The 14,373-nt window shown below is 45.8% G+C and overlaps 1 protein-coding gene across 1 annotated transcript in view; it reads right to left on the bottom strand.

Moving 5' to 3' along the window:
* The window catches only part of GAP43 (growth associated protein 43), a 58,102-nt gene extending 44,140 nt beyond the window's left edge, over positions 1-13,962 (bottom strand). The window contains exon 1 of the mRNA XM_040056721.2: positions 13,656-13,962. Within this exon, the coding sequence (XP_039912655.1) occupies positions 13,656-13,685 (30 nt within the window). The 5' untranslated portion in view covers positions 13,686-13,962. The remainder of the gene's footprint in view (positions 1-13,655) is intronic.
* Positions 13,963-14,373: the final 411 nt, after the last annotated feature.

Raw genomic sequence — 14,373 nt, 5'->3', positions numbered from 1 at the left:
ATTCAGATTTGGAGAAGGCTCTCATCAGTAAAAGTGTATGACAGTGTACCACCAAGGTTCTTGCCTCTTCTCAGGTTCAGTATTAAGTGCAGTTTGAAGGCTCTGATCTCTTTCTTAAGTGCATCCTAGTGTGGAGCTTATGATCCAAACCCTGTTGTGAGCACAACCTCCCCACCTGGAGATCCTCCAGGGCAACAACATGGAACTTCATGAGCAGAACACAAGCTCAGAATGCAGGACCTATGATAGCAGGGACCCGCTTGCTTCCACTACTTCAGGGTCAGTCCTTCCTTATGAGATCCTCCCATGGAGTCCTGTAGGCAGATGGTTCCTTCACATACAAATGGAGTAATAACAAGAGTGTTCCAGGATTGATTTGTTAAGGAACTAAGCTGAAATCCTCCAGTATCAATGAAAAGTGTAGTACTAGTTTCAGTGATAACAGCTTTGGCCCATTTTTTCCCCAATTATTTTGCAGCCTATCGTTCACAGGCACAAGTCAAAAGTAATGTGACTTGTGTATTACATAAAAACACTTGTACTGTCTTACAAGCATCTTTCTGGCCACACGTTAAAGGCAGAATCAGAAAATGTAAAATGGAGACCACCTCTGAAGCCTCACTTTGACTTCCTCCTGCGGATGCCTTTTAATAGTCTTTACTGTATCATTTTTTTTCCTTAAAAGTGTCCCCCACCTCAGCTGCTACAAAGGACAGAGCTCACAGAATGGGTAGCAAATCTTCCTGTTATCCTAATTTCAAGCACAGCAAACTGCCTTATTTGCCAAGCACCATTCAAACCCATCACTGAATTCAGAATACTGATTTCTTCATGGTCATTTTCTGTGTTGCTATTTTGCCATAATATCTCATTGCTTCACGAGCCTTAATGGATATTCTCCCAGGGAGATAGGTGGGGTTGTTATCTCTATTTTACAGACACTAAACTCAAACAAAAAGAAACTAAGGTCAAAATGGCCAGAGCAATAACAAATTTTGGGTCCCCAATTTGTGATGCCTCAGATTAGTATTTCCCCAGCGCTGTGTGTGTTGACAGCAAACCTCCATACAATACCAGCTCTGCCCTTCTGCACTTCTGCAAGTCAGACCCCAGGTGTCTCAAACTGAGAACCCAGAAAATGAGAACACACCAATTAGTGGCCACCTATGGAAAATCTAATTTACGTGGCCTTTTCATATCACACAGGAACTTGTGACAAAAGGCAGGAAAAAGCCTAATTTTTCAGGGCAGTATTCAATTGCCAAATTATGAGACCATTCTTCTGTTTTTGAGCAGCCCCCTGCCCAATTCAATACATAGCCTTCATCACTGGCAGTAAATGAAACAGAAGACCTATAGAAATCAACACTGTTTGTGGCAAAACTCATTCAGTCCCTAAGTATATTCCATTCTGTGCACTGAATGAGACAGGGATCCTATTGGAAAAAAAAAAAAAAAGGTACCAGTGTTTGATCTTATAATTAAGAACCACATTTTTAAGTCTATTCAAGAAGAAGACAAATTAAAGATGGATAGGCAACCCTTTTAATTAACTTTCTGTACTCTAAGTGTTTGACTTTGAAAACTAAATGTATGCTTAATAAAGGTGTTTAACCTTTTCTTTTAAATGTAAACTAAAAAGGGAGAAAATAGGAAATTCCATCATTTGAAATCATAGCATTCTTCTCCTTTGTATTATAAAGGTGCAACTGTTACCTATTAAATGGTTGAAAAATTCTTTGCACTTTCAAAGCTCTACTCCTCTAATCTCAACAGACAAATGAATTAAAAAACCACAGTGTCTATTTGAAGAAGACCCCTACCAAGAAAATTCTTGTCCAAACAGGAAAAGCCCAGCAAAGTTTGATGTAGATGAAAAGATTGTCTTTGACTATTGCAATTTATCTCATCTCCCAGAAGCTGGGTAATCCTGACTATAAGGCAGGGTGTCTTGTTCCCCCTCTTGTGTTGTGAAAAGACTCAGGAATAAACAAAGGCTATCTTCCTAAGGGTTATATGGATTTAGCATGAGATGTTGGAAGATTCCACAGATCAGCTTCAGTTCTTCTATATTCCCATGCAGCAATAGCTCTCCTGCTGCATGAGAATACATCCAGGGAAGGTGAAGTATATCTCAGTATAATTTATTCTGTATTCCCAGCAACCACTAGGACACATCATAATGGCAGCAGAGGGGATTGAGCACTGAAGGTGACTTCTAGTCAGAGTACAGCACTCTAGTAGGGAATTTCTGAGTGACTTCCATACAAATGCTTTGAGACAATTCATGCCAGGTGGGTAGAAGAAGCCACCAACTGATAAACCCCTTGTGATAATTCTCGTGTGAAGACGATGAACAGGGCACCTCCGTGTGGAGTTCCAGCAAATGTTTACATTCAGAAGACGGATGCTGGAGCTAAATGTAGGAAGAAGGTGAGGTGTCTTGCTTAAACCATAGCCTCAAGTCTGCTAAGAAATACGGGTAGAAGTGGACACCTCAGCTCCATAATACACCAAGGGAACGCCCTTTGAACCTGCCTGTAACAAATGCTGAAGACAGTGACATTTAAACAGTCTGGGTTTAGACATCTTGCTCTGGTAATTGGGGAAGTATCTTCTGGTTTGGACCCAAGCCCTGAACCCCTGCACTGAAAGAAACTACTCTAGTTCCTCTCTGACAGCATGTATCAAATAGGTATTTATTCAGTATCTCAGTGGACACACTAGCTTCCCTAAATTATGGAAGATGTTGATTCAATCTCTGCTGTACCTGAAAAGATCTCAAGTCTTACCTCCCTCTTACAAAAGATTGTTTAGAGCAAGCTGTTCTTAGCTTCTCCTGCTTTAGCTCCTTGGCTTTTTCCATGGAAGAATTAAATAATCATCAGGCCAGAGACAGGGAGCATACAGAAGTAAATATCACTTTATATCCTACTCGTTAAGTACTGTTCTGCAAGAGGACAGACTGCGTCCAGTTTCTGCTTCAGTGAATATTTGATAAGAATCATATGGAATAGTGTTGAAAGAGCACAAGAGACCATTTAGTCCATCCTCTGGTCCAGAGGTACTTCCTGCAGCCCTTCAGCGATGGAAGCAGCCATAGTTTACTCAACATATCACAATGAATCACAGTCCTTTTGGACACCCCATTAAAGACCATTACTCCTAGTTTTATAAATTATGGGCAGCAGGAACAGATTACTCCTATTTTCTTTCACTTGCCAGCCTAGCATCTGGACCACTCTTGGCCTTATTCCTTTTACGTTAAACAACTCTAATTATTTCAGTCTTTTCTCCTTTGACCTCAAGCAGTTCTCACTGTCCCAGCCTACATCCTCTCACTGGACCACACTTCCTCAGAGTGCAGTACAAAACTAAGGCAGGATATTTCAGCTGAGTCCTACATGTGCCCATCAGAGCTGAAAGCTTATGAGATGTGTGTGACAGCCTGTGCTGCCACTTGCACAGCCTGGTGAGATGGTGTTCACCTTCTTGGCAACAGGATGACATTCTAGCCTAAATTGTGGTACTCTAGAGACCCCGTCTCCCCTCCTGAAGGGGGACAGCCTGTGGTTTCCCACATAGAACTGGCTGCAATTTATTAATCATTCCCATGGAGAGCACTTCTTACTCACTCTGATGCTGTTCAAACCAGGTTCCTGGTTTGACAAGCTTTTCTTGAATTACAGCGGTTTCCCCCAGCTCACCACAGCTGGTTTATGCTATCTGCAGGTTTTATAAAACACTTCCTCTAGACACTTATCCAGGTTAAAATTATAATATAAAGTACAATGTATTTAGTGAAAATATGAAGCACTAGCAGGCCACAGCACAAGCTTGCGGCAACCTGCTCAATAGTCTTCCATTTCAACAGGAAATCAGTAAGAATTGCTCATTGATTAAAATTATCTATGCCAGTTCTGCATCCCTGCTGTAATACCTTCCTTTTGAATCTGTTTCTTTGCTTCATTTATGATAAAAGACTGTGAGATAATGTCAAAATCCTTACAAATGACAAGGTATGACAACTACTTCCTCTGTATCCACAAGGCTTGTTACAGAAGAAAGCTAAATTAGTTTGACGTGATCTGTTCTTGACAGATCTGTGCTGGCTCCTAATAATCTCCTTTATTTGATTATTTCCACCATATTTTTTTTTTCTCCAGGAATGAAGTTAAACTGGGTAGTCTGCAATTTCTTATCTTCTGCTTGTTTTCAGCCTTCTGACACCTCATCCAGCCCTCATGAGTCTTCAAAGCATTCAAAGCTTATGGTTCAGAGACTGCTTCCCTCACCTTCGTAAATAAGCTAGGATGACTTGAAAGAACCATCTTACATCAGTACATCCTGATTTGTTCTGCCCTTTTCCTAGATCCTGATCTTCCTCCTTTGTGGCTCCTGTTATCTCTTTTAGCCATCAACTTGCAGCTGCTCATGTTGCTGAAGACATGCAAGATGGGCATAAAATGCTTTGGCCTTATTGACAGCACTTGATGTAAATCTTCAACCACAGATCTCCCCTCCTCTCCACGAGTACCATAAACCGAGAGAGTCAGGATGATATTATTTCACTATCTTGCTCTGGCTCAATTGTTACTTTGTCTGTGTATCGAGCTGATTATGGCTTATAAAAGGATCATCTAGGCATGCCAGGAAACAGCCCACAAATGTTATGGGGACTTTACAGTTGTAAGTGTAATTGTCTGAAGGCTTTAGACACCTTCATGATCAGAAAGGGAGGAAGCTCTCAAGTTCTACAGCGTATGACAGACACCTCTAAGAACATACTTCAGTTTAGAGCAATGCCTTATTTCTCAGTTCAGAACAGTGGTAAAATACTGAGAGACGGTTCAGAATCCTCTTGACAGTCACACCCTGATCAAAAAGTAATTAAATTCTAAAAGATAAGGCATTGTCTCATGGTATCTCTTCCTGATTTGTGGAATCATAGCACTCAAATCAAGAAAACAATGAATACAAGTAAGAATTAACTGACCTTTAAATTATTTGCTAAGAGTTCCTATCTATGAGCCATTGGGGTAATTTTTCACTAATTTTTTTTTTTTTTTTTTTTTTTAATCTTTTACAGTATCTTGTACACTGGTATCATAATGGAGGGTTCTTTTTGCTTCATGTCCAGTTTTACCATATAAGAGCGAGTTTCAATATTGTTTAATATATTGACTTTGCTGACTATTCTGTCGAAGTTACCCAGGTAAACTTCTGTTTACTTCATGGAGATTTCAGCTGGCTTGAGTTCTTCAGCTATTTTGGTGGAAGACTATTTTTTTTTCCTTGTTCCATTTGTCCTTTCTTAAGTTTGGTTTTTTTTTTCTTCTAGTTGGTATTCTGAGTAGAATTTAGGATACAAGGGAAAGGTCATTTGCCAGTGCTGTGCTTTAGGCAGGACTGATTGCATCCCTATCACAATTCTCACTCCAATTTTAACAGTCAGCATTAAACATCAATTTTTTGTTGCAGTTGTCAGTCCTCTGAACTGTATGTAGGACTTGAAATGGTCTTGGGCTTTCCATGGCAAATGTAAATAGCAGGAAGTGTTAAACCTAGTGTTCCATCTTTGATCAGGCAAAGTCTCCATTCTTACAGAATCATCTCAGCCTGTGCAATCCAGGTTGTTGCAAGCTGCCAGTCTGACATCTCCAACATAACAAGGCTAAGAATTAAAATGTTAACAGCAGGCAAAGTGAAAGTTCACAGCTCTAAAGACCTCAGTGTCCCTGCTGGAGGTAAACTTTTGGTCCAGCTTCTAAAAGCCCCTTTGCCTCAGATCCCCATCATTCCATTACTGTCTTCGAGTTTCACCACTCCTCTCAGGCACAGCCGAGCAGGTGCTGCCCTCCTTGCATTTGCTCAGCAGGTGATTTCCAGTAGTGGATTTCACTCTTACATGAAACCAAAGGGCTGCAGTTTTACTGTCAGCAAATCAGCAGCTGACACCTGTTTCTTTATGTCTACCCTTCCAAACCTAGATGACTTTTTGTTAAATTATTTATAAATCCACTACTGAATGCCTTACTCCTAAAGCTGTAGGCAGACAGAAGGTGGAATGATACAAGGAGAACAATGATCAGATCAAAACCATTGTGGTTTACATCCTGCTGGTTTCAATCTGAATTAATATAAGTGACTGGCCTCTTCTGCAAAAGAGCATAGCATGGCACCACGGTGCCCAACCTGCACACCCTGGAGTACTTAACACTGCAGATTTATAAGGTCATTGGATGCTATTAATAAAATAAATGGATTAGACTCCACTCAGTCTGAGGAACTGAATGCTAATTGCTAAGTCTTAACAGTTATAAGAATAATCGGAACTGTAAATTATTCTGCACATTACCAATTATTAGAAATCGTCCCAATTCAGAAAAAAACCCAAAGTTCCTGAGAACACAGTAGCACTTCTAAGCAATGGGAAGGGTGGAATAAAACTAGCTTCAGAGTGGGGTTCAGATTCAAACACACTCCCCTGCACCCTTGAATTTTAGGGGCATTCAAACCAGTTAAGTGAGATTATTTTGGAGCCTTTTAGCTTCACTAATTACCAGCTCTTACAGAAAGGTGTATCCTCCAGAGAGAATGCCTAAATACTGTGAGATGTCCCAGCTTTCTATAAATAGAGATATACTGTGATTATGGCTGGAATTAATTCAAGAAAATTTAGATGCAAGATGAGTAATGAACGGGACTGACATTTATTGGTCATAATTTAAGAGGCTGTAAGTACATCCTGGCTTCCCTTTTGAGACATAAATGCCAACCATCCCTGGTTGGCAGGTTCAGGACATCCTGTCTTGGGCCAACAAGACAGATGCAGCACAGCCTGCCACCCAACAGTGGCATTAGAAGCCAAAGGACAAGCTTGGAAGAAGCATGAACTGTCAGGAAAGCAGGGATGCTGACACTCGTTTGTACTGCATGCACTGCTCCTGTTGCAACCATTCCCTTCCCAGCTGCTGCTGTGGCTGGGCAACCTTTCACCTAAGCCAAGAGCAAGGTGAGAAGTGAAGATGCACCACCTTGCTTTCTCTGTCTAGGGATGCTCATTTATGTCAGCTGCAGCTCTGCCCAAATGGAGAACTGAGGCAGATACAAAAGCAACTGGAGCCCGAAGAAGGAACCCAGTTTTGCCTCGGATACCGGTGCCAGGAAAGGTGAAGGGAGCCAGACCCTGGTGGTAGAGGCTGATGCTGCCAGCAAGAGTTCCCAAGAAACACAGAGTAATACAGGGCTGGGATCCAGCTGGGGAGACAAGGAGCAGCAGGAGGACTGCATGGTCAAGGGAACAGGGGAAAGGCAAGGAGCAGAACAGATGGGAGAGGAGACAGAATGAGTAACAGGCAGAGACAGCAGGAGCAGGGTAACTCCAAAAGCACAAATTCCTTTTGCTGTATTAAAAACAAAACACTATTTTCATTACACTGTTCCTTTACCCCATACACATATTGTAGGCTGGATCACTCTGGTGGTCAGGGAGGAGCTACCACTGGTGAATAGAAGGGAGAAAACTAGATTTTATCCCTACTCTCAGGCCCTGGTCCATTGTAATAAAGCCTGGGTCTGGGAAGAAAATCAATGGTTTGTGTTAAGGGGCTAATAAACGTCCTAGCACTGCAGGAGTGACTGAGGATGGATAAAGCAGAGCTTTGCCTGTCTAAAGCATCTCTCACTTGAGGGCTTCTGAACCCCCTTTTTTTCCCTACACTAATTGTTTAGTTTTCAGATTAAAGGAGCATCTTGCAGAGATGGCCATAACAGTCAGAGAATGTATGCTTAGATCAAGTCAGAAAGCAGGTTAATAGCACTGCCAGAAAGAGAAATCAGCTCTCCCTAAACCAATTCCTATGTACTGGCCTGTGGTGCTCACAACCATGAAAAGCCATCGAGTTTTACATGCACTCAGCAGGTGATAGAAGGAGCCCTAAGGAAATACAAACACCTTCTCCACATGAGGCCATCAGAGCCCTGAGGTTACATGTCACCTCCTGGCGTGCTCAGGAGGATCTTGGAATTATAGAATAAATGGATGTGGATGGATTCTTGACTTTGATTTTGGACTTCAGGTGCTGAAACGTGTTTCATCTGGGTACCTGCTCTGGTACTACCACAGCAAGATATTCTACCAGCAAGCATTTGGACCTTCCACCATGTCCTTCTGGATGACCAACCTCCTCTTATCAGCCCAACATTCCTCTGTGTAGAGCTACTGGACTACAGTTATTTCTTTAAAACACTCGACACTGGGATTTCAAAACTTAGATACAGACAGGTAAGGACTGCTGCCAAATCTACCTCTGAGACCTGCCAGACTCACAGCAAACAAGGGAATCACACAGTGACTTCCAAAGGGCATCAAAACAGAGAGCTGCCATCAAAAGGTTTCTCATCCTCAGGTGTCTTTAGAGCGCTGTCATCAGAGATATTGTTCATTCTCAAATCCAAAACCAGCCCTCCCTGTGTAAGGAAGAAGCCCAAAGCAACAAAGGAATCACAAAGTCATTTATGGTCAGGAAGAGGACAACAGGAGGGTTGTACAGAAGGATGCATGGGCCAGCAGTGCATGCACAGAGCAAATGGCAGTCAGAAATGCACCACCAGCCTTCCACAACACCACGAAGAGGCCTCAGCTTATAGTGCACGGTGCTAATAACACCAGGGTTCTGGGTTTCATCCCATATAGACCGTTCACTTAAAAGCTGGACTCAGTGATCTTTGTGGGTCCCTTCCAACTCAGAATATTCTGTGATTCTGGTGCTTGTGCTTTAGATTATCTCAGCCAAAAGCAGAAGCAACCTTCAGGCTATAGCTGCTCTTTTACCTGTTAACACACCAATCCCTCAGCAGATACTTGTCTGCTTGGTGGAGATTAGGCAACACCCACTTCTGCCCCAGGACCTCTGCCATGGACAGCACATGGAGCACACGAAACACTTTGAGGAGCACACGCCTCACAGCACAAGCACAGCAAAGCCAGGCAGGAATACACATCCTTCATTTGCATCATGCAAGACTGTCAGCCTGCCTTCATGTTGCAAGGGCCAATGGGCCTCGTTCACCTTCCCACTGGCACAAGAAGGCATTGCAACTTGGCAGCTGCCAGCAGTGAGAAATTCCTGCTCCCTGGGAATGGGGAGAGGGAAATATACTATCTGTGCAGGATAATGCTGGGATGGCATCACAGAATCCAAATCAGACAATATTCTGAGTTCCAAGGGACCCACAAGGACCATCAAATCCAGCACTTAAGTGAATGGCCCACCCAGGGATTGATCACACAACCTTGGTGTTAATAGCACCACGCTCTCACCAACTGAGCTAATCTCAGGGTCCAGCACAGCTGGCCTGAAATGAGAGTGGATTTAAGGTGAAAACTCTTTGCACTTTCCCCTTCTAGTCGGTCAAAGCCACATGACTGAAGGAGAGGTCCCTCTCATCCCTATCCCCAAGCAATGCTCACCCCCTCAGCATGGCATGGACAGAGCCTGGAGCTACCATTTCCTTATCCTGAGGCAGGATCAGCTCTGAGATCATTCAGGCAGCCCCAGCATTAGGCCAGGACAGCCCTCAGGTAATACATGTTTGTTCCTTGGGTTGGACAAGTGTCCCCAGCCTGGCATGGTGACACAGAAGATTCAGGGCAGTCCTCTAGGCAGGGGTGTCACTGCATACCTGCAGGTACTGACTGTCTGGGTTTTGCTGGGACTTCAGGAGCAAGTGGCCAAAGACAATTTGGATCCACAGATAGGTTTCTTTCCCACTAAGCACTACCGCTGTCCTTCTCCCACTGGAATCTCAGCCTGCAATTAGTTCCCTCAGAGGGGGCTTGCCTGTGCCATTAAGAACAGTTACATTACATGATCTAGGAGAAATCAATGTCTCTAATAGTCAGCAAAGGCAGTGGAGGAGAGGGTGATGGGAGGGCTGTTTCTCTGGAGACACCCTTCTCAGTCAAAATCCCAGGGGTATTGCCCCAGGAAGAGAAATAGTGAGGACCTGGAGTAATTAAACTTCCACGGAACAATTGTTTACTGGCAGAAGCACAGAAGCTGCTCAGTATCTCTCAGAAAGGCAGAGGCAGTGGCTGCTCTGAGGTCAGCAGTCTGTGGTGATATACACCATGTTGGCAAGTGGTGGGAGGAGGGGTGTGGATAGACACCTTTCCTTTAAAATATCCCTTTTCCTCTGTTCAGAGTGGTATTTAAAGTTAAGATCACGCCTTGCAAGTTTGAAGCATCTGGATCATGCAGTATAATTATGTTATCCTAAATGAAGCCTGAGACGTTTTAATATCCTGAGGCAAGAAAACCTTAACTCTGCAGGCATCCTCCTCTCTTTTTCTCCATTTCCTCCTTCTTGTACACCTCTGCAGTTCCTGGAATGACAAGCCACCTCACCGGCTGGCTGTAATTGCTGGAACTGTTCCCTAATGCTTTTGCCTTCTCCAATTGCATTAAACTGCATCTTTAGAGGTACAGCCCTGTTTATTCATGCTGCTCGTGTGGAAGGGGGAAGAAATGCAGACTGCCTCTTCTCCCCTCTCCCTCCTTTGATTTGATGGGTGTGGCAGGTTTAAACCTTTGCAGCCGCTGGCTCTCCGGCGCTGGAGTGAGGAGGAGAGCGTGGAACGGGAGGGAAGCCGTCGTCTATGGCCGGTGATGAATGAGACTCATCTCACCCACAAGTGGGAAACCTGCTTGCGGGTTATTGTTTAATCACTCATGCAATCCAATACTGAGCACATACCCCCATAATGTCCATCTGTTCTAGCATGCAGTGCATGCAACACTTGCATTTCTAGCCACCTATCTCACTGCCCAGCCCTGCGTGTTACCAACTGCATCTCTCGCTGGCAGGAAAGGCTGAGTTCAGGTTTTCAGATATATCTCGACCCAGCCTTCCAGTTATGCTACCTCTCAGATGAATATTTTGCGGGCTCAGATTCAGAGCTGCAGTCAGCTGTAGGCAGAAATGACAACACTTTGCTATCTACATCTCTCATGGGCGGGCACAGTCAGTCAGTCAAATACTTCACCCTTCACACTGGCATCGCACCCACGAGAAAGAATAATCTGCAAGGTATGAGCGTGTGAACATATTTGTCTCCGAGGGGTGGGAGGACAGACACACACAAGCACACCTAGACACAAATGCGAAGAGATTTCTTCCACGCCCAAGCCTGTAATTTCAACATTTTGCTCTTTAGCTGCCAGAAAGGCGGGACACCAGGGACTTCCCCCGAAAAATAATTTGAGGAGAACCGTCTTTATCTCGAGAAGGAAACTCCTGCCACTGCCGAAGAACCCATTCCGTCTTTTTTTCCCTCAGAAGGGAAACTGAGACCTGAGAGGTCTGGGTGGGGACAGAGGAAGAGCACATGCTGAAAACCGATGTCTTTCTCCGGTGTACCACCAGCCTTCCCGAGCGAGTTGCTGCACGGCCAGTTTGGCAGTCGTGGCGAGCGCTCCGCTACAGCAGCAGCGGCGGCGGCGGCAGCCGGGCTCGGAGCGCACCGCTCCCCACGCCAGGCTCATGCGGGCACGATGGGGCGGCGTGCGGAGGGGCGCGCACCGCCCGCCCGTGCGCGCCGCGGGGCCGCGCTGCCGTGAGCGCGCAAAGGGGCGTGTGCCCTGCGTGCGGCGCATCCGTGCGGGAGCGGCCAGGGAGAGGGCTGCGTGTGGGCAGGCACCTGCACGCCACGCGTCCCTAAACGCCACCGAACGCAGAAAGACGGGAGTAAGCCCGGAGAGGGATAAAATACATCAGCTCCGTTTCGGAGCTTTAATGCCCGACCTGCGATGGTATGGGCAGAATGATTCCTATTCTCTGTAGTTCTCTTCTGATTCCAAAGAGCCCCAGGGCTCCCAGTTCATTTTAAAATCCGCCGTGCGCCCCCGCCCACTGCTCTGTCACTTTGCCTCCGTGTCTGCCTTCCTTCTCCTCTGCTCTTTTCATCCCGTATTTGCCATCAGAACGTGCTCTGCTGGCTGACTGCAATGTGTTCACCCCCACTCCCCAGCCTTCACCCCTTCCTTCCAGATTTTAGTGAGCATATATCATTAATTGCAAAGCATTTGAAAAACCTGCATGAGGAGAAACACAGGATGACGCAGGGTCTCCTTCCATTCCAATCATTTGCCCCTCCCCATTATTCTACAAATTTCTCCTTCGTTTGCTAACACACACATCTCCATTCAGAAACACACTTTAACCTGAATCTTCTTTCAACACTGTGCTGTCCACAGGCACTCTGTGGTTACTCGCATCAGTGTGTGAACAGAATACTGCAGTGCTACGCTGTTAAAGACGCTGGAATTTACGCATATATAAAGAAAGTGACCAGTATGGTGCTGTGCCTGAGTTGAGTTTTGTGCTCAGAACAAGAACCAAAGCTCTTTGTCGCTGCTTACAAATCCGTAATTCTTGGAAGTTTCTAAAATGCCTTGCAAAGATATCTAGGGTCAGTTCCCGCCTCAAAGTTCCAACTGCATAAATCCAGCATCCTCCTGAGGAAGTCCAAGAGGTTCAGCCAAAAAGGCTCTCTTAATCAAGAGCAGGTTTGGGCTTTCACACAAAATATAAGGGGGAAGGGCGAGGGGGAAATGATCCAAGTAGTTTTTTATTTCTGATTTCATTATCATTTTCGACACAAAAATTTTGACACTGAAAACTAGCCCCCACCCAAAGCTTCTCATCATCTCAATTCCCTTGTAGCAAAAGCCAGGCAGTACCAGGAAGGAAAATGAGCCGATTTCCAACAGGTTCACACCACGAGCCTCTCTTATCCCACCCGAGTTCAGAGCTAACAGAGGCGTGGTCCTCTGTCTCTTTCCCAGCTGGTGCACAGTTGTCTAACTGGTTGTACTATGAAGGGTATTGCAAAGAGGGTGACTCTCCCCCTCCTCAGGCTAATGCTTTTATTATTACTTAATTGGATTTTTCACTATAGCATAAGTTAAAAAAAAAAAAAAAAAATCCTTCAGCTTAATTCTTGCTCAGAGTGTTGTAACACACACACAAAAAAAGAATACACCTGTCCTCCACGCCACCTCACAGCACAGGCACATAAAGCAACTCCCATTCATCAGAAACAGGAGCAATTGAGAGCGTTCTGACCAGGGATCAAGGCTCACTGGGCATTCGTTCTTTTTTGGCATAAGATGAAGAATTGCTTCCTTTATCTCCAAGGTAGAGCCAGATCTCATCACGTTTCCTGCCAGCCGCAACTCTCCCCGCCCCCCCCCCCCCCCCCCCCCCCCCACGCCCCATCCACACCCTCAGAACCACAGACAGAAAATCCTAGGCAATATAACTGCCCCTATTAAAAAAAGAAATAAATAAAATAGAGGGGGGATCCTGGTAGGTCCCCCAAATGTGGATGTAGGCCACCCCCCTTCCCCACATCACCAGCCCCGGAAAGGCAAAACAGTCACGTTGCAGGGTGTGAAAAGAACCTTCAGTCGCAAGATGCTAAAGAATTGCAAAATAGACGTCTGCTGAAAGCAGTTGAAATTTCCTCCCCCCCTTACCCCAGCCCCTGCCCCAGCCCCTCACACATTCAGGCAGACACGCACCCCACGGACATCCAGCAGCCTGGGAGATTTCTCAACGGAAAGAAATATAAAAATCTGAAGCTCTACCTGTTTTGTTCTTCTCATACAGCACAGCATGATCGTATTGTCCCCTTCCTTCCTTCTTCTTCCTTCCTTCTCCTCTCTCCTTTTCCTCTTCTCTCTCTTATCTCTCCCCCCCACCCTCTCCACTCCCTCCCTCCCTCCCTCCCTCTCTCTCTCCCTCTCTCTCTCGCTCACACACACATACACACACGAGCACACGCTCACACACACACACACCAGGGCAGTTAGCAGCAACTGGAAGGTCCACAGCTATTGCTCATCACACATGCACACGCTGCCTCTCCCTGCCTCCCTCCCTACCCTTCCCAGAATTGTTCACCAGCTCTCCCTGACTCGTCACCTCCCCACCCCACCCCCACCCCGGCAGCCATCCCCCCCCCCCCCCCAAAGTCCCTCGCCAGCCTCATGAATAATTAAAATCTTCAATCTGGACCCAATTACCCAACGACTTTCCCACTGTACGGAGGCGACGGGGGAGAGGGGACACTGCGGGCTGCGGAGGGGTGGGGTGGGCTGGGGTGTGTCTGGGAGGCACCGGCTGAGGAGGGGACCGGGCGCCTGGGGAGCCCCCGGCCCTGCTCCCACCGGAGCAGCCGAAGCCCCCTGGCCACGGCCAGCAGCGGGATTTACGCGTGAAGGAAGCATAAATCTTTGCTTGGGTGGGGTGGCGTGGGGTGGGCGCGGAGGCGAGAAGAGGGAATGGAGGTACTGCCACGGCAGG

The sequence above is a fragment of the Hirundo rustica genome, chromosome 2 (genome assembly GCF_015227805.2).
Source record: "Hirundo rustica isolate bHirRus1 chromosome 2, bHirRus1.pri.v3, whole genome shotgun sequence".
NCBI classification, from domain to species: domain Eukaryota; kingdom Metazoa; phylum Chordata; class Aves; order Passeriformes; family Hirundinidae; genus Hirundo; species Hirundo rustica.
The sequence above is the reverse complement of the archived record's forward strand: the minus strand, read 5'-3'. Positions and strand labels throughout refer to the sequence as shown.